This window comes from Lutra lutra, chromosome 15 (assembly GCF_902655055.1).
Source record: "Lutra lutra chromosome 15, mLutLut1.2, whole genome shotgun sequence".
Taxonomy (NCBI): Eukaryota; Metazoa; Chordata; class Mammalia; order Carnivora; family Mustelidae; genus Lutra; species Lutra lutra.
Window position 1 is genome coordinate 18,675,488 of NC_062292.1, and position 20,697 is coordinate 18,696,184.

The following is a 20,697-nucleotide window of genomic DNA, read 5'->3' on the forward strand; positions in this document are numbered from 1 at the left end:
GAGCCAAGAAAATATAATTTGGTAGTTATGGTGTACGTGATAAGTGGGACGGCAGGGGAAGCACCGGTTGCTGTGAAAGCACCCAGCGGGGAAGCCTGAGCCAGATCTAAGGATGGGAGGGAAGACTTGCAGGAGGGAGAGAAGCTTCTCAGCTGGGAGGTAAAGTGGAGCAGCAGGAAGGTTTGTGAAAGAAGGGACGGGGGGCGGGGGGGGGGGGACGGGACAGAGAAGAGAATCACGGGAAGGGAGAGCCACACCGGGAAGGCCGGTCATTAAGAATGTCTGAGTCGTTAGGAAGACTTCAGGAAGACTAGTGTAAACAATGATCGAGCCTACTTACAAGACACATTAAGAGGTCCGTGAAAGAGCCAGAGAGACAGAAGGATAACACAGGACTGCAAAAGGCCAGGGAAGCGAAGGTTTCAGGAAGGAGGAAACAGCCGTGTGTCCAGTGCTGCCCAGAGGTCAAGCGAGCTATGGTCTGAGACACAGTTGTTGGATTTGGTGATAAGGTTCAGCAACCATGGGCAGCTGAGGCTCTAGTGGTGTGATGGGGGCCCTGGGCACGGGGGTGCACGTGGGGGTGAACAAGAGGAAAGGAAGCAGAAACAGTCCATTTAGATGTTTCTGGCAACATGGGGAGGAGACAGATCAGACAGCATAACTGGAAGGAAACAGGAAGTCAGGAAAGAAGGTTTTGGGGTTTTCTGGTTTTGTTGTTGTTGTTGTTGTTGTGTGTGTTTGTGTTTTGTTTTGTTCTTTTGTAAGATGATCTTGAGTGTGTTTGAAAGCTGATCTAATCAGGAAAGACTGGTCGACTAGAAGGAGTTGAAATTAAAGGAAAGAAAGAGTTTAATTGATCAAATGTTGCCCCTCAGAAAGTCCAGAAATAAGTCTGAGAAGAGAATTATGACGGAGAGGAAGAGAAAGGGCTACATGTTGATACAGGGAAGTTTCTAGTTTGGGTGCAGGAAAATGAAGGAGTTCCTGCTTGGTTTTAGCTGGAGAAGGTGGTGGGACCTAGGAATGGAGGGTTTTACTTTTATGTATTTATTTAGGATTTGGGGCAGGAAATTTTATTTATTTACTATATGCCATACTTTTTGCTGGGGATTTTGCAAACACCAGCTCAATTTATCTTCACAAGAATGCTGATCCATAGATAGTAGCACTCTGGTTTTCCAAATGAAGACATTAAGTCTTACCTACAGAAGTTGAAGACGTGTCCCAGTTCCACAGCTGGCAAGAGGAGCCAAGTTTTACTACCAGGTCCATATGACGCCAAAGCAAGATCTTTTCAGACGTATTTGCAGGCAGAAGGAAAAGAGCAAGGGAAGAGAAAGATGAAGGAATCAAAAGAATATATCTGAGGAGGGCAAATCCTAGACAAGGAGGGGACCAAGAAGAGGGAGGAGAACTTGTCTTCTTTAAAGTCAAAAGTAGAAAAAAAGAAAGTGGGGTGGATGAAGATAGAAAGAACTGTTCAGGGAAGGGGCATCTCTGAGATGTATAAAGCTGAACAGCCTCGACCTTCATTAATTTGGGGTGAAGTCCCTGTGAAGACAGTCTACCTCCATGCGCTAGGCTTGAGGATATGGCATGAGTAAATCAGATGACGTCACCACCTCATAGAACTCAAAAGCTAGTCTACTGTCACAGACATTGAGCAACAATTTAAAAATATTTAGTTGGCTATTTTAAGTCCAGAGTGTGCCAGAGAGGTTTGGGAAGGGTGCAGAACAGCTACTCTGGAAGAACGAGCAGGAATAGGGTGAGAAACAGGCAAAGACTGGTGAAGTCTTAGGTTCCAGCTCCTGGACAAGGCTACGATGCACCAGGAAGGGAGCAAGACATTTTACTCTGGGGATGTGCCCAATGTTCAAAGAAAGGACCATCAGCTTCAGGCTGGCAAATGAAGCTTGAACCCAGAGACAGCAGGGATTTAGGATCTAAAAGTTGGAACATGGGAAAAGGGGAGAAGGATAACAGGAGGCTGGAAAAAAAAAAACAAACGGTTGACATTAGAGAAGGAATTTTGGAAACAACCACTGCGGGCCTTGACTGCATACTTTGGGCCACACATCACACTAAATGCTCTGTGAGCCACAGGCATCTGCTCCAGATAGCAAAGTTATACAATAGGCCCTGAATTATTGCCATTTTGAAGAAGATAAAGGAAGCTTAGAGAAGTGAGATCAGTTGCTCGAGGTCACATGGTTAGTAAGTGGCGTGGATACCAAACTACAAAGCCAACGTTCTTACAGAAGTCGGTGGTCCAGTCCTTGGCTGGGCCTGATGGCAGGGCCTAAAGGATGCTTACACCAGCAACGGCTGGAGGCGGAGGGCAGGGGGTGCTATCTCAGCCCAAGACCAGGGGGCCATGAGTAACTCCACGGATGGAGATGTTTCCAGGAATGATGACAACAGATGAGGTGGGGAGAAATCGAAAGTCACTATGGAAGGCAGAGGAGTATCTTGAGGTAGCAGAACAATCTAGAGACAAAGATGGACATGGGCAACAGAATTCAACTGAATGACCGTGGAGGCAGTGGAGACTGACTCAGGCGGGGGTGGGGCTTTGAAGTAAAATGTGTGGCAAACTCATACCCAGCTCATGATCACCTGTTGGCTTCACTGAGGCAACCTATGGAACCCTGCTGGTCCACCTGGTACAGAAGCACCACTGTCCCAGTTAGGAGCATCCGTTCTGATCAGAGTCAGACCCACAATTAGCTCAATGACCTTGGACAACACATTCAACTTCCCTGGGTCTCAGCCTCCTCAACTGCAAAGTGAGGGGGGTGGATCTGATTAAGTCTCCCTGAGGACATTAGTGCTCTGCTCTGCACTCCCTTTGCAACTCATGCCTGCGTCAGACACAGCTCTCAGCCAACTGCTTCCCACCCTCCCCACCAGCTGCATCATCACCGCCACACATGGAGGACTTACCCCGGGCCAAGTTCTCTATTGTCCAATCTACGTTTATCAACTCCTTCCATCCTCACACCCACCTAATGTCAAGGCAGAGGTCCTGGCGTCAGACAGCCTGGGTCTGAATATGCGTGACCTCAGAAAAGGGTCCTAATGTCTTGAAGCCTGCCTCATCTCATCTGGAAAATGGGAATTATACTGGGACTTACTCCCCCAGATTGTTATGAGGACGAAATGAAGTGGTCCACATTTAAGTGCCCTGTGGCTCACTATGAGAAGTCAACGCATGTTAGCTCTCACAGAAATTTGCTTCACTACGAGGGAAAGTGACTTGGAGAGCTCAAGTTCAATGTGTGGGGTCACTCAGCCAGTAAGAGGTGGACAGTGGATTTGCACACACATCCGGATGACTTCAGAGCCCACTGCCTGTGTCTCCCCTCGTGATCACTGGAGAGCCCCACCTTAGCTCTCCCTCCAAAGGAAGGATGGACGAAAACCCCAAATCAAGCAATCACACTGAAAACCCATCACAGTAGGGCAAATGTGACGTCTGGCTTACAGAGCTGGAGATTCTCCTGCAAGAGGACACTTGCCATCACCTCATCTGCGGTGACAACTGAGGCCACTAGGTGCTACCAACAACCTGGATTCTGCCGAAAACTCTCCTCTCTCCCACGGCAGGGCCACCTCCCTGAGGCACAGGGGTGTTACACAAAGCAGACTGGCACATTCCCCAATGGTGGCCTGGGGACATTCTAATCAAGCATGGCTGAGTGACCCTGTAAAGACCTTGAGCTCTCTCAGGCGCCTCAACTCAAGATGTGGTCACCTGCATTTCCACGGCTGGCCTAAGAAAATGTGTCCGGGATTTCAAAAGAAGGGCTTGAGGAGAGATGGGGAAGTGGGTGGGAGAAGGCCTGGGAAGGTCCTGACCTGAAAAGCCGCAGCATCTCGAGGGTAGATTGTAGCAAAGAAAAAGCTCACAAAAGCCCCACACAGACCGTGCCCGTCCACAGCCCTCTCCTCTGTTCACCCCGCCCTCTAGTCCCCCTGGCTCCCCCCCATTCCCAGGCCTGCAGCGGAACAGGGTCGGGAGGGCCACCCTGCAAAGAAAAACTTCACCTGAGAACGTGGAAGTGAGAAGCGGGTGGAGCCCCCTGCCCCCAGGCTGCAGGAGCCCCTCCCTTCCCAGAGCAGGTGGCGGCAGCTGCCTTTGTAGGCAGACCACCTGGCCCAGACCCAGCCCCCCCTTTCCTGCTTAGGGGACCCAGCAAAGGAATCGCAGGGGACCAGAACCACAGGCATTTCTTCTCGGCTAGATCCTTTCCTCCTCCTCCTAACCCCTCCCACCTCTTCCCAGGGAACTTTCTGTCTGGTTCTCTCTGACTGTCAGCATCTCTCTCAGCCTTCATCCTTGTCTTCGGTCCTCCGTCCCTTTTGGCCCCTGCTTCCCTCTTCCCCCTTCCTTCTCTCCACCAGGACCCTCTCTTTCCCTTCTGCTTGTCCATAAACTGAGGCTGGTTAAAAATGAAGGATGCTCATTTATTTCTGAAAGGCTCGTGAGCACTCGCTGGCCTCTCTCCCTGTGACCTGCTTCGCTCTTCTGCCTGTGTAAGGGCCTATTCAGCCAGAGCAGCCCCAACCCGGTTGAACTGCCATTTTGTTGTAAAACTTAAATTGACCCTGCCCACCCACCCAGGGGAACTTACTTAAAAACAAGTCCGGGAAACCAGCCCCAGGTAACAAAGCCCAGACACAAGGGTGGGTCAGGCCAGGTGGAGACATCCGATCAGTGGGGGGGGTTGCATACTGTCTCCTAGCTACCAAGGAGTATGGGCCCTGCCCTTTGGGAGCCTTTTGGGTGCCAATTCTAACCAAGGTGTGATAGGCTGGGTCAAATGTCTACTATAGGGTAAATTGTAATTCAATTGGTCACCTAGCATCACTGTGCAGCTTTCTCTGTGTGTTACAATCTCATTGGTCACCTGTGCGTGGCCAGGCCCGACCGCATGGCCTTTGCCCTTAAAAGCTAGTCTATGAAACAGAGAAGGGTCACTCTCTCTTGTAAGAGGCGCAGCCCTGAACCTTCGGTTAGATTCTTGATGTTTGGTGCGAAATAAAGCTTTGCTTGACCTTCGCTTTGCACCAGTCTCGCTCCTTTAATCAAGGACCCATTTTGGGGGGCTTAACACCTGGGCCCCTGGGTGCCCCAGAACCTGCTCCTTCCCAGATACCTAGGGGACTAGAGGCCCCCCTTAGCACCTCCACAGATTCCAAGAAGCTGGGAAGAGTCACCTGTCTCTGATCCCTGATGCTATTCTGCCTGGGGTTCTGTCCTGAAGCTCTTCTGTCCTGGCTTGGACCCATAACTAGCTCGGTGTCACCTTGGGCACCATGCTTAACCTCTCCATGCCTCAGTTCTGTCATCTGTGAAATGCAAATCCCAGCAGCTCCGGGGGTGGGGGGGGCTTTGGGGGTGAGATGAGTTAATACATGCAGGGCCCAACCCTCAGGGAGCGCTCTGTGCATGTTTGGGACTTCGGTGGCTTACGGAGTCATCGTTCAGAGTAAACATGCCTAATTCCCTGAAACAACCCTGGTCACTTAAAGGTAGTAGGTGAAGGGTTCTTGGGAGATGGGAGAGACAGAAGGATCTGCCTTTTTTTTCTTTTTCTTTTTTTTTTTTTAGTTTCATTCTTTCAGTTCACTTTGGTTTTCTTTGTACGGCATGCTAAGAAGTCAAGGCTCTATGAACATTACATATTTTTTTAAATTAGTGTCGATCTAGTCACGGGAAGGGAAAGGCTTGTGTCCAGAATTCCTGAAACACTCGGCAGAATCCTGGCATCCCCCTGAGCGTGCACACAATCTCCAAGAACATCCCCGTGGCCACACATGCTGCCTGCCGCCGGCATTCTCCCTCTCGGTTCTGGGATGCAGGGTGCTTACATAAGAGAAGAAACTGGGTCACTATGAATGAGCAGTGCAGCTGGTGCAGCAGGGAGGGTGGCTTAGGTAAACAGTTCAAGGTCCGGGAGCCCTGATTCAGCTGGCATGGGAGTGGGCTTGAGTCTCACTCAATTCCCAGACTTGGAAAAATACCAGATCCCAGGAAAGATTTGGGTGGGGGGTAAACCTCTCTGTTTACTAAAGTGCTACCCAAAAGACCAGAGTCCTCTTGCATCCCTGATCGATAGGAAAAAAATAAACTGGTTCCAAGGTCAGACAGAGGATAGGAAAGGAAAATATATTTATGAAACCCAGGTTACATATACTGATGGTGAAGCCAAAAATCTCTTTCATTCAGAACTGAGTTCACCACTTTGAAATTTGTGATGAGAACAGCATTAGGATCAAAGTCTTTTTTTGTGTGTGTTATCAATAAAATAAAGGTTTTTAAACACATCACAGGGGCTTAGCAAGGTTTAGGTAAGGAGGTTATTTAGAGAATAAACTATTTGCAGTTAAAAGCAACTGCCATGCTAATTATACTTCAGTCTTATGATTAACATAATTTTCTTCAATGATCTTCACTTTGCTAGCGTACATACAGCAAGATGGTATGTTACAATAGTTGTAGGACCTGACAGCTGTTAGGCTCTTTGAGCTGGAAGGGACATGAGAGACCCTAGGATCAAGCCCTACACGGGACACAAGGCTCTAAGTTTGGGTGACTTCTTATTCCTAGGACATGGTAGCAGCAGACAGGGGACAGCGTGGGTCTTACAACCCCTCTTCCAATGTTCATTTCTATTTTGTCAAGCAGAAGATGTTATCATACTACAACCACAAAAAGTCAAACTAGAATCTGTATCTGCAGCTATCGTGAGAAATTAGCAAGGAGTTTTCTATTGAAGGGGAGACAAAAGAGAAGGGGTCCCTAGCAGGGTAAAAGCATTCACAAATGACTCCTTCAATACAAGAGAAGTATTATAAAACTCCAGGTGCACTAGTCCATCACCTAAAAGATTCTAAAAAGTCCAGGAATATTTGTTGAATTGGTCTGACACAGGAACATGGCAGGGAGGTTCAAAGAGGGATCATACCAGATTTGCCTGCAGGGCTTTTGAAAACCGAATCCCCAGAGGGAGTCTCTCACATAGCCTGAGGGGCAATGGGAAAGGGATGAGGGAGGGAGGACAAAAGCTCCTGAGGCAAAGTGGGGTGAGGTATTATGGAATTTGAATAAGCCCCCCTGTGATTCTGACACAGTCCCCACAACATCCAGCTGCCTGGGGAAAAGAAGCTGATGCCCTCTCCAGCAAACAGGAATCCATGTTTTCTCAGTGAATTTAATGTTGGATTATAACCAGAATCATCAAAACCGGTCTCCTTTATGGAGCGCCCCCCCCCCCCCCCCGTTACGTTATCATGCTTCGCATTTCACAACCACAATCACATTTAATCCTCAAAACAACTGTGCAAGGCAAGTCTTATCATGCCCCTTTTACAGAGGAGGAAAGCAAGGTTTAGAGAGGCGATGTTGTTGGCTGGAGGTCACATGGCTGGTAAGCGACAGAATGGGTGCTGGAGGCCCATCCAGTTGCTTTCCATTCAATTTTGCAGCAGGCTTGGAAGAGTTACTGTCATCAATTCCAGGCATTCTTCTAAAAGGCTAGATGCACCCACATTCCTGGGGGCAAGTAAAAATTCTAGCACTGCAGACAGGTTGGCAAGGAGGAAGAGAAGCTTCTTCCGACCTGGGTAGACCTCCCATCTCTCTAACCCTTAGCCTCCATTTATCCAGAAAACACACTTGCTCTATTTGTTTCTTTACTGTGACCCCCGTCCACCATACCTGCTACGTAGCCGGCATTGGCGATACACGGACGACATGCCATCGAAGGGACGTGCCGCCTCAGGACTTTGGAACGCTGTAATCCAGAGCTCAGTGGGTTTCTTGGAAAGCACAGGCCACCTGCCTCACCAAGATGTTCCAGATTCATTGCGTTACTCCCTTAGGTTTTAGAGCAGTGCTTCTCAAGCTTCAGTGGGCATTAATATTACTGGAGGGCTTGAGAAAAATTTACTGTGCCCCTAGGCCACGGAGATGCTGACCCAGCAGGTCTGAGAGAGAACTCCAGAATTTTCATCTCTTACAAGCTCCCAGCAGCTGCTGCCTTCTTTGGATCACATTTGCACTAACACTGTTCTAGGATTTGGGGGGCTTGGCGAAGGATGTGGGGAGGGCTATGCAGTGAGTGGGAACTAGATAGTTAAACTCTACATTTTAAAGCTAACGACCATTTGGATGAATAATTAAGGAATTTCATTTGCTCGTAACTTGCATGTTTTTGCTTGCTTGAGGTCTTCTGCTTGGTTGCTGTGTGACCAGATCAAGCTATTATATTTTTCTATATCTCAATCATTATCCCAAAGGGGCTAATTTTAAAAAACTAAAAGCTTCCTTATTGGACTCCTTTTCGCAGAGATGGATACTAGTTCTGTGAATGCAAAAGAGCTTTCAGTTGTACTAGTCCACTAATCTGGAGTCCCTGGGCCTGGTGGGGACAGGTGAGCATAGACCCTCCATGCTCTGTGCAAACAATGAAACAAAGCCAAGGACCAAATGGAGGCCCAGGGGAAAGTGCTCTGTCACCCAGGTGTGGGATCAGGCTGAAAGAAGGGAGAGGAAGGGGAAGGAACCCTGTCTACAGCTTCCTCTTCAAACTGGAATAATCTAACTTTTATGTTAAAAAAAAAAAAATCCCACAAAGGAAGGAGGGAGGAAGGACAGAAGGAGGGAGATTCAGAGTTTGAACTGGATCAGAGTTCAGGACTGAATGTCCCACTAAAAGCAGGACAAATAACAAGCATATGCCTGAGCCTCATGAGGAAATCGAAGCAGAAGACAGACAATTTTGTGCCCACTCACCCGCAACCCGTCAGAAAACACATCTCCCGTAAGCTGGAGCCTTCCTTCTCCTGGGTATAAACTACAGACACAGGAAGGCCTCTCGGTGAGTGCGCACGCGCGCACACACACGCGCGCGCACACACACACGCACGCACGCACCCACCCGGGAGCGGCCTAAGTGCACAGCTCAGACACCAAGTCTAACTGTCCCTGGGTGAGCAGGAGAAAGATGCCAACTTAACCCACATTAGAAATCCTCTGCTAGCTAATAAAGTCATCAGCAATTTCAATTTTATTTTTCATTTCTGAGTTTAAAAAGAAAAAAAAAAAAAAGCCCTCAGCAAGTGGCTATCCCCCAGACCTCCATGCATGCCTCTTCAGCTTTATAAGCAAATGTGACTGGAAACCAAACTGCTCTGAATATTTGCTTTCCAGATTTCTTTTCACTCTCAAGTTTAAAAAACAAGGTTGTTTTCTTCTTTTCCTGAGGCTGGAGCCTGAGAAGTGTTCCCCACACAGCAGGACCCTGTCAAGGAGAGAAAGCTTCCCAACACAGGTGCTTTCGCCCCTCATTTGGTTGCTTGAACCATCTCAGCTTTGAAGGGGTTTTACATAACCCGGCTGGCAGCGCTGACTCAAACCACCTGCCTGGGTGTCTGCTAATGGCCCCGCCTCAGCATCCTAGAACAGGAGGGTAGGACTGGATCCAGTGCCTGAGACATCCTCTTCCAGATCCTTCATTGCATAGATGAAGAACCAGATTTTCCAGAAGACTGAGGGATTCCGTCAAGGCGACCCAGCTATCTGGGAACAGAGACGGGTTAGCATCGCTCGTGCGCGCAGGTCTGACAACCAGCTAATGTTCGTAACTTAATTGTACAGAAGCATCTCCTCCAATTAAGTAGAAACCAGGCTCTACACCGAAAGCAACCCTGCTGCTGTCAGGTCGGTGAGGACTTCTAATACCCACAGAACGGGACCGAAGAGGAGCACCGAATGTCGGGCTTCTATTTGAAATCCTGAAGCTCCCTCGTCTGTAGGCAACACACTGGGTTATTTTTTATGTTATTTGTATGCATGTCCGCGTCTCCGAAGGCTGCATTCTCCACCAGGGAGGTGCTGTCCTGTTCCTCTCCGTGCCCCGCCCCCAGCCAGCTGCTTCGCACAGACCTCGGACATAATAAACACTTAATACACCTTTCTTTAAATAAATGGGGGCCCAAAATAGCCAGGCAGTGCAGGGAGGGTAAAAATGCTCTATAAATTGAGAATGGGAACAAAAATAATGATCTGAATTATCTGAAATGGAAAACTCAGAGAGGACAGTTGCCTAGGTATAAAGGATTACCAGGGGGTTGGTTTCTAGACTAATGCACGTTTTTGTGTTTTTTTTTTTTTTTTTCCTCTGAAAGCTCATTCAGTGATTCTCCTTTTTTTACTTTTTAGGACATTTTGCTATCTTAATTGAAAGCCTTGCACACCTCTGACAACCACTGTCCCTCCTAAGGGACCAGCACACATGCAATCCCTTTGGAAAAGCTTAATCAGCCCTAATTGAGTCACAATATTAGCCCAAATTAATTAGACTTTAAGTTGTCAACACCCTTCAAGGTAACCTGGCTCTGACTCCTCCCTTAGCCTTCACAGGGAGAGAGCGGTCAAGCTCTAAAACCTTGAAATTCTGCCAGTGACCCATGAATACAGGTCTCTTTCTTCTCAAACACATGCACTCCATTGGCTTTTTATTTCCGTACGAAACAGAAATCAAAACAGAACATCAGACTCCAAGACGGATCACAGAACCTCACAGTTCAAAAAACCTATTTCTGCAGCGGTCTGGGACAAAGAAGCAATCTGGCGTCAGCTTGTAACCCCTTAGTGGAATCCCCGTCTCAGAAGAGGTCCTGGAAACCGAAGCCATCCCCCACAGAAGCAGAAGCAGGCCTCTTCAGGTCACAAGTCACTGAATCACATAACATGGAAGCCCTTAGATCTCCAGGTCTTGCCAAAGCAGCACTCCAAATATACCCCAAGATTGCATCTGTTGATTGACCCACCGTAAACTCTGTCTATAATGGCTCAGCATTAATAATTGGCGAAATTTGCAAACCTATTCTTTTTTTTTTTTAAAGACTTTATTTATTTGTCAGAGAGAGAGAGTGAGCACAGGCAGACAGAGTGGCAAGCAGAGGCAGAGGGAGAAGCAGGCTCTCTGCTAAGCAAGGAGCCCGATGTGGGACTCGATCCCAGGATGCTGGGATCACGACCTGAGCCGAAGGCAAAACGCTTAACCAACTGAGCCACCCAGGCGTCCCCGCAAACCTATTCCTCAGGCATGTTTATTTTGCATTTTATAAATAAAACCATCATTTAAATACCGCCATATTCTTATAAAACACCTTTAAGTGGAGAACCCCAAATCATCTGAAGGTGACCTCTTATGAAGATTCCCTGACCCCGGTGACAGGTAGCACACAGGTATTTCTATCACCATTTCAGAATGAGGAAACAGCCTCGGGGACTTGAACTAAGTGAGTCAGTCACGAGGTTGAAATAAAAACAAACTCCAAGATGACCTTGAAGCAAATGCAGCCAGAAAAGAAGGCTTAAGTTAATAGCGACACTTGTTTAGCCTACCGGGACTCCAGAAAAGAAGTCAAAAATGGCCCCATAAAGAACAAGCCTTACTGGGAAACCCTAACTATCATTGTACATATGCCATTACCTTGGCAAAGTCACCACATAAGCTTGCTGTTTGTGACATAAGCCATATGTCACACGCGCTGTATTTCTGCTGCCTTGTTTTCCTTCCTAAGCGTAATCCGCAGAACACTAAAAGGACTATTTGTCTCGCAAAACTACATGCTGCAAATATATGCTTATTCTTAGATCTTGTATTGCATTTTAAAATGTATTCAAGAGCATTTGGTAACCGGTATTAGGATCAGGGGCCTAGCCAGAGGGAAATGCTGATCCAGCGGAAAGCAAAATCACTTCTGAGGACATCTGAAGATTGGGAGTCTCCATCAAGGCCACTCAATTATCTAGTAGCCAAGCTGGGTCCAAATCAAGAACATAGGTCTGACTACCAGCCAATGCCCTTAACCTCATTGTACAGAATCATGTCCCCAGTTAAGGAGAAATGAGACTCCAAGCTAAAAGCAACCCTTCAGCTCCCAGATCAATCAGGATTTCTAGTATTGACAGGGAGAATTTAAAAGGAGGACTGAAGGTCTGCGTGAAAACTTTACTCTGCAAAAGACCCTCTCTCTTCCTTGCCCCAGCTCTCCCTCTCCCATGTATTTCATGGCACTAGGATTTTAAAGCCCGATGAATTCGGACTTGCTTGTTATGAGAAAAAAGAACTAAAAAGTTTGGCCAGTGTCAAAGTGTCCTTCCCACAGGAAAATACACATGATTATTTCTGCAATTTGGCGGGGGAGGGTATTGGGAAAACAGAAGAGGAGAGACAGCAGAAATGCATTCTAGTAAAACCCATAGCCAGCCCAGAAACAGAGGAGTGAGCTACAGCCAGGGTAGTAAACGCCCAAAGTAAGAAGCAACAAACAAACACAAAACTATACCAACTCAAGTGACTAACAAAATGCACAGAATATTATTCATTTGATGGATGAGTAAACCAAGACTTTCCAGAGACATGTGGTGGTGGTGGGGGGGAGTCATTTAATTTTATAAACAAGATCTAGGATGGGCACTGGACCATCATTTCCACTGAGCCCATCACTCCAACTCCCCAAACTAAATTCTTTCCTGCTGAAACTGATGAAAACATGAAGGCTTCTTGGGACCATCCTTTCAACCCAGAACACAGAAAAGAAGGCCCTCTTCCCACTACATTTAAATTACGTCTTGTTACCTATATACTGCCCTAAGCAGGAAGCTCTGTGAGCGCAGACACTGGAGCTGTCTGGGGACCCAGACATGAACCTGGATAGAACCTGGATCATGGTGGGTATTTGGTGCCTCTTTGGCTAAACGGATGATTTGCTGTGGCACGACAAAGCCTAAATTCTACTTACACTTATGGGACAGAAGCACATCAAAGGAATCTGCCCACCTCGTGGCTTCTTCTGTGGATAGTCTCCTAGGAAAGAAGAAACATCTCTCTTAAATATTTCTGAAATGCCCCTCCCTCTCCATCAGCAGACCCCTGGGATTTGCTCCGGAAAACAAATCTCAACCATGATGGGCGGGGGGCAGGGTGCCAATGAAAACCACCCGCATTCCTGCAAGTCTGTTGCCGGAAACGTGTACACTCAAGGAAATGATGGCAGACCTCAGCACTGGAGCTCTGGGTATTTGTGTATTGGCTTTCAGTCTAAAACACCAAGCTGAAAAACCACAGGCTATAGACACGTCAGGGTAACAACGGAAAGAAGCTGGCCTTAGGGTCAGAAAAGGTGGGCTGAGCTCCCGACTCCGAATCCTACCGTGACCTTAATCTCTTCACCTTTGCAATGGGGATCGAGGTGCCCCCATCCCCCAACCCTGTGAGGGTTAAATAAGGTGCATCTATGACATCATCGAACCCAGTCCTCGCCCAGTATAGGCACTGAACCCAGATTCTCTGAACCTAAGCAGAGTTGTAGAATGTATTTGAGTGTTTGTTTCCAAACAGAGAGCTCAGACTGACAACTAAGCAGAACCAAGAAGCGTCGTTCACCACAGCTTTGTAAGAGTGGTGGATAATACGGTTTTCTTAAAAGGAAAAAAGAGGGTTCCTGTTCTGAAAAGGAAAATTCTCATCCATGCAATTGGGGATATAAAAGGAGCCGCAGAGGGGCAGGGGGTTACTGTCACTCGGCGCATCTGGCCAACATCTCACTAGAGAAGAACAGGTCCTCAGCCCAGCGGTGGGCGCCCCACGGGGAGCGCCCTGGCAGTGCCGTGTGGCCAAACTACTCACTTTAGAGCACGGTTGGGTTTGTCAGGAAGAATAGCTGTGAAATCGCTACAGGAGTCTGACTTGTGAGACAGGCATCCCAGGCGGGTCCTCATCCCTTTGTTCCTGCAACAAGCACAGGGGCAGAAGGACGGGGAACTGTCATGATCGTGGCTGTCAGCTCTATAAAGGGCCCCAGGAGCTGCTGCTGCAGGGGCCTGCGCCGCCTCCCCTGACCCGCCCCCCATCCTTCCCCAGGGGGGTCCCTAAAGGTTTCATGAACAAGAGGAGAAATACCTAGAAGATCAAGGGATGTATCCTCACTCCCTAACTCGACTCCTGGAATAGTAATAGGTACCCTGCCCCTAGAGGCCTCATGCTCTTTCAAAGCTCACATTCAAGTTGATAGTAAGTCAATGAAGGTCGTTAGCTTGGAAGAATTTCTAAATTAGGATTCTCTGTAGGGAAAGGAAATACAGTGAAGACAAAATAACAATCCACATTTCGCTCTCCCATCAGGAGGGCAGAGTAGCAGCAGCAGCTCCTAATTGCAAAGCCCCAGAAGTGGCGCCCGCACGGAGAGTAGAGGGTTGCCTGCGTAATACAGGGGTGCGTATCACAGAACCTCTCTCAGCACAAATGAAGTTTTCAGGCAAACTGATTGTGGCTCAGGTGCTCCCTACTCATCCCCCAAACCTGGGGATAAAGATGCATGAACGGCTACAGAGCACCTGTAGGTGAGGACCCGAGCAGCTGATACAATCAGCAGTTAAGAACTGGGCCCCTTGGGGCACCTGGGTGGCTCAGTGGGTTAAAGCCTCTGCATTCAGCTCAGGTCATGATCCTAGGGTCCTGGGATCTAGCCCCACATCGGGCTCTCTGCTCCACAGGGAGCCTGCTTCCTCCTCTCTCTTTCTCTGCCTGCCTCTCTGCCTACTTGTGATCTCTGTCAAATAAATAAATAAAATCTTTAAAAAAAAAAAAAAGAACTGGGCCCCTTTCTCCATTCTTTTATTTACTTAACGAAGCTCTCATATTCCTATTTCTATTTTGGCTTCTCTCAATCAGCATGTTTAAAACTCTAACATATATGTTTATAAAATTCTCATATTTTCTTATTTTCCTAAAGACCAGACATTTACATGTTACCTCTTACGGAAGGTCCGATGAGGAATTACACTGTCTCTTTCTGACTTCCAACATTAGCCCCTTTTTGCCTTTAACCAGAGATCAGCAAACTATGGCCATGCGAGATGCCCGTTTGTGTAAATAAAGTTTTACTGGAACACAACAACACCCATTTATTTACATACTGTCTAAAGCTGCTTTCCAGCATGAGGGTAGAGTTGGGTGGTTGCAACACAGACTGTATGGCCCATAGAACTCAAAATATTTACTCTCTGGCCCCTGTTAGAGTAAGTTTACTGACCCCCGACCTTTAACCATGGCAGCTCCTCGCATGGAGAGCAAAGGTAAGTGGGAAGAGTTGGGTGTAATCAAACCAGGACTGAAGTGTGACTTATAAAAGGGCACTGCCACGTGCACACTGGGAACAATGTGCCACGGAAATAGTCCCAGAGATGTTATTCTCCGTGTGGAAAGGAAGTCCTTCCAGCCTGACTTTCCCCTCCCCTGGTTTGTGAATCCTGGGCCTGGGCAGAGACGCTAGAGGCCGCCCAATTAAATATCTTCCTCTCACTCCAAGTGGGTTTTCATCCCCGACCCAAGCTAGTTATTTACAGAAATCTTATCCAAGAAATGTCTACTGGGATGGTATTATATTTGGCAAGGATGGACAACATTTGTATTCCACAGCCCATCTCTGAGCGCCTTTTAAAGCTGGAACATCCAAGTTCCCAGAAATATCCGCTCTCCTGCAGAAAACCGGGCCTGCACGTCCTGTGCTCCCACCTCTTATCTCAGCCAGGCGCATGATGAAGCCATCGATTTTGTGACATTTCCAAACATTGGTGATAGCCATTCTCTCTCCTGCGATGGTGAGCATCCTGGCCACTCACTCTTATAAATCACAGGGTGCTCGCTCCGCCACCAGGCCTTGTGAGCAACTGATTAAGGGCCCTTGAGTCACCACATTCCGTGAATTCAAGTCAAGGTCTTGCTTGGGCTGTACCAAGGCCAAAACCCAACTTCCAGTAAGCCAGTTCACTCCTTGGTGCCCCAGGATCATCAATAACATAATAGTCAGGTTGAGGCCCCCAAGAACAATTAAGAGGACTTCAAAAAAACAGCAAATCCACACACGCCATCTAACAACATTCAGCGGGGGCCAGTGTAAAGGGTATACTCGTTACCGAGACAACGGTGGTTCTCCCCAGTAGTTTGAAAAAACCTTCCACAAAATATTCTTTGGGGCCCAATGGTTTTGATTTTCCATCTTGTGTAGCTGAGATCTGAATTATAACCTTGTTAGTTAGGTTTGAAATAACGGGAGCAGAAGTTGAGAGTCAAAGGTTAAGGTTACTTCAAAAGGAGGGAAGGAAGGAAGGAAGGAGGGAGGGAGGGAGGGAGGAAGGGAAAGCAAAAAGAAGTAAGCTTGCCCTCATCTTTCTTCCCTGTTCCAGGACCCTACAGCCATCCCTAAATGGTTCAATGCAAGCTCACACACAGGGCCACCCCCTGAGTCCCGCGGTCAATGGGAGGGTTTGGCCCTGACATAGGTTCTGCTTGCAAGGCCACAACCTTGCAAGAAGGGCACCAGGAAGGAGAGCACCGGCCACACCGGTGGCCTGGGGGGACGGACTACCCAAGGGAGTGGAAGGCTGGGGCAGGCTCACACAGCAAGGGGGTGGGAAGGGGCGGGGAGGGGGAAGGGCAGGGGCGGGGAGACAGGTGAGCATCATTACCTGCGTGGCATCAGTAAAGCGGCCATACAGGCACGCGCTTACGGTTAACCCTCTGGCCGATGTGCAGGGACGTCAGGGCGGGAGATAGGACTGCGGGGCAGGGATTTACCCTTTCGCGGCCTCTCACCTAAAATCAAAGAATCTGCTGTAAGAGGCGGGGCGGCCCTCTCTGGCCTGACTGTGCTACAGATCCTCTCAGACGGCTGGCTGCTGGCAGAATGCCTCCCCCGACACAGCCCCTCCCCACACGGGCCTGCTTGTCCTAAGGGAGGGTGACTGGCTAAGGGTGAGCCCGGAGGACCTGCTGGCTGGACTCTCATTGCCGCCTGTGGGGCAGGAGCATCTAGTTCCCCAAGAACTGGCCATGGACAGTGAAATGGAGCATGTGCCCCAGGAGAGGAAGGTTGGGGCCCGGCAAGCCAAAAATTACTGTTCTCTTTGTCTCATTCCATCGGGGCCCAAGTGACCAGCCAGCCACAGATGGGGGAGGGGGGTTAGCACTTGCTCCAGAATTACGTGATTGGCTGCTCTTCTGATTCTCACCTCCCTCTCAGGGAACCCATCCTGGAGCGTTGGGAGGGTGTGAGTAGGGGGGAAGGGTAGAGTAACTCCTAAGGAGACTTGTCAGGCCCCCTGGCCACTGCACAGGCCTGCTCCTTTGCAGGATCCCAGGCCCAGGCTGGAAAAATGAATATGCAAGCTACTCTCTCCTGCCCAGATGGAGGCCACCGACCTTCCTTCCGCAGCTTGGGGACTAGCCCATTCCTGATCTGAAGCGAGGAGAACAGCAGGAAAGGGGATACTGAGGTTGAGGGCTTGGTGACTGATCATCTGTCTCTCCTGAGGGTCCCCTTTCTCAGTGCTTCAAACCTTTTGTTCCACAGAAATGATAGGAAGAAACACATGAAGAGAGCAGCCTATCCGTAAAGGGCTCCCCCGGGGAACCCTGACACCAAACATAGAATCCATTTTAAAAGAAACCTAATTTAGATAGATAAGGCCCCTACTCGATCTACTCTGTTTAAATTATTTTGCTATTACACATTTTTGTTTCACAAAAACTTTTTTTTAAAATACCTTCTCTAATAATACCAAAATTCATAAAATTAAAAGATTGCTTTGTTAAAACTAAAATCAATAAACAAATACATAAAAATAGTTAGACTTTGTGTCAAAGCTCATCCTCAAGGAGACTGAGCTCAGACTGACATTCCCTTAACCTTTGTCCTAACGGGGCATCCACCTGCCTGCCCAGGAGTCAGGAAATCGAAGCTTTTCCCAGCTTTAAGGTTCTCTTCCAGCTACAAGAAATCACTGTTTGGGTCACCTATGCCTCATTTTCTCTTGCTTGTGGTCTATCACCCGAAGGAGGGGAAGCCCGTGCCAGGGACCTTTGTCACCCTGGTGCTGAACAGAACCACGGATGACTCCCCACAGACACAGCAGGCAAGGTCATTTGGGGCAGGCATTACCAGGCCTGCAGTCACTGCCTTGTCGCTCTTCCCGTTCCCACTGCTAGCTCATCCTGGCTTGCCGGGACTGCTTGCACGCCCGCCTCTCTCCCTCCCAAATCCCGTGCTGCCCACCACCGCCCCCCAGACCGTTCCCCATCCCTTCACTTAGCTCAGCCTTGACTTCAATTCAATCAGAATCTGCAGGAGACTGTGGCCCCAGCTTCCTCATTCATCCCAGCACCTTGGGGCTCTAATTCCATCTGGCCCTTGACTTTTGGTGGGGATGGAGTTTGGGGGTCCCCAGAACCCGGGAAGGCCCATGGCAATGTGCCCTGTTAGGTGGACATCAAGTGACAGGTGACTCTGGGGCAGACAGGATGGGACATAAATGGAAAGCGGGTACTCAAGGAAAAAAACAAAAACAAAAAACAAAGGTTAAAAGCAAAGAGCAAAGATTTTTAAAGAGGGGAAGAGAAACTAAGAGTCTCAGCGGGGAGAAAGCAATCAATATGCATGGAGAGGCAGGTTAATTAAATATGGATAATGCAATCAGCCCACATGGGCACCTTGAAGAGCAAAGAGAAAAACAAATGCAGTACTCACTGTCTTTGACCAGTCCTCATGGCCTGCGGGTCTTTGCCAACTGGGTGGTCAGAGAGGCTGCGGGTTAAGGAGTTCTGGGGAAAGAGTAGATCTATCTTTTAGCAGTCAGATCCTTGCTGGGTGAAGAACACGCGTGCACGAATGCACGGGCACACTCGTGCGTGCACACACACATACACACACGCATGCATGCACAACACACCTCCCACCACTTGAGCTGGGCAGCAAGCGGCCCCGCGGAAAGCTCTTCTCTCTGCTTGTCACATCCAGTAAATACTGAGGCAGCCTACAGCCAGCGGGCGGCGGCTCAGCTCCCGGGCACAGTCTGCACGCCCGTGCTCATTGGCAGGATGCAGGAGGTGCCCCCGAGCAGAGCTCGCCTGGCACTCCTCCCGTACCTTCCTCTTCACTAACCTGCTTCCTTGCTCTCGGGCTGCAGCTCAGGGAGAAGTCTCCACAGCCCAAAGCTGCCTCTCTCTGCACCCAGAGGCTATGCAGGGGGCTGCGAAGCCGTAGGTATTAACTCTTTCCGGCCACCGATGAGCTGAAAATCAAGTGTCCAGGGGGCCCTCTTCTAATGAGCTCTGCTGCTGGCTGAAGGCTGGTTGCTGCTCAGGGAGCAGGGAGCATAAAGATCTTGCCCCAGACAGCTGCTGACAGCAGGAGCCAAGCCGAATCAAATCTCCTAATGAGCCAGGAGGAGGGGGGCTGTCTTGCTGGGTGTGATGTGATGTGATAAATGCAGAGAGCAAGAAAGCTACGGGGCAGGTCACACATCTAAATTCCACCCCCTTTCTCCCAATTTCTATTGTGCTTCACTACCAAGCCAAACCACACAGCCCTGCGATTACCCCCTCTGCCACATCTCAGCTGTCCCCCTGACTCCACCGAGGCATTTCTCCCCCAGTCTGTCTATACTCCCACCCCCCAGCACCAAACACACCACTCCTCACTTCTTAATGAGAAATTTCCACCTCCTCTGCCTCCTCAAAGCATGTATATTTCCAACTCTGTGCTCCTGGCTTTTCCTCCAGTGGAAATTCACCTCTCTCCCTCATCCATCACCTAGCAACTTCCCCCTTCTTGCATTCGTGATGGAGTGAGACTTTTCCCTTTGTTCTGCCCAATCGGCACATTATCCCTAATTTTTCTGTCTTCTGCAATTTTTTCTTCCAAACCACCTTACCCACATGGATCTTGACACTGCCTGTTTCAGTTCCAGAAGGAGGACTGTCTCTTCCTGCTTGCCCTAGTATGGTAGTTCTCTGAGTATGGTCCCTGGACCAGCAGCGTCAGCATCACCTGGGAATGTGTTAGAAATGCAAATTCTCGGGCCCCACCCCCAGACCTAGAGAATCTGAAACTCAGGGGACATAGCTCAGCCTCCCAGGTGATTCTGATGCGTCTGAAGTTTGCAAATCCCTGCCCTGGGACAAAGCTTCCCTTCTCCCCATTCCACTCCAGTCTCCTGCTCCCACTCAGGAACTAGCTCCAAATGCATCTAATCTTTACCACAAGTCATTTTGGATACCCAGAAGGTGGCATTTTCTGGAGGCATCAGAAATCTCCAGGGAAAGGGATGGCTTGATACTAAAAATATTAGATTGCATTTGTTTAACCTCCTATAACGTAGAAAGCATATTTGTGTATTGTTATCAACTACTCTATTCCAGAGCCAGAGAGGTTACTATTATCCCTGAGTTACAGATGAGAAAATTGAGGCAACTCAAGGACCAGACTTGTTTTCTCAGAACTCTTACAGCGGAGCTCTTCCCACCACGTCATGCCGGGACCCAGAATTCCTGGCAGATCTACTGGTGGCATAACCTGTATTCCCGCAGTGACATGAGTCTGCCGCAACCCCACATTGCGTGATGAGGGGATGAAATAAAAAGTCTGATGCTGCCTCCTCAGTGACTCATTGTCTCTCTTGCAAAGTGTCCACAATGTGCCTCTGTTAGGTAAAGGGAACTTAGCATTATGAAATGAGACGCCAAAGAAATGTTTCCCATTCTTCGGAACCCCTGCTTTGCATGCTGATGTTAGCGAATCCTTTGCTTCTGGATATTTTATTCATACACTGCG

At 48.7% G+C, this 20,697-nt stretch overlaps 1 protein-coding gene across 7 annotated transcripts in view; it reads right to left on the reverse strand.

Annotated features, from left to right (window-relative positions):
- The window catches only part of RGS8 (regulator of G protein signaling 8), a 94,350-nt gene that overhangs the window by 9,954 nt on the left and 63,699 nt on the right, over nucleotides 1-20,697 (reverse strand). Inside the window, exons 1-5 of one of the 7 annotated variants that reach the window (XM_047705187.1) lie at nucleotides 19,027-19,037; nucleotides 18,613-18,686; nucleotides 16,556-16,682; nucleotides 13,716-13,817; nucleotides 12,829-12,893 (exon numbers count right to left, since the gene is read on the reverse strand). In XM_047705187.1, the coding sequence (XP_047561143.1) occupies nucleotides 12,829-12,893; nucleotides 13,716-13,817; nucleotides 16,556-16,581 (193 nt within the window). In that variant the 5' untranslated portion in view covers nucleotides 16,582-16,682; nucleotides 18,613-18,686; nucleotides 19,027-19,037. Of the gene's footprint in view, nucleotides 1-12,828; nucleotides 12,894-13,715; nucleotides 13,818-16,555; nucleotides 16,683-18,612; nucleotides 18,687-18,814; nucleotides 18,977-19,026; nucleotides 19,253-19,798; nucleotides 19,838-20,697 lie in introns of those variants that run through there. The other 6 variants (XM_047705188.1, XM_047705189.1, XM_047705186.1 and 3 more) reach the window with 6 other exon arrangements.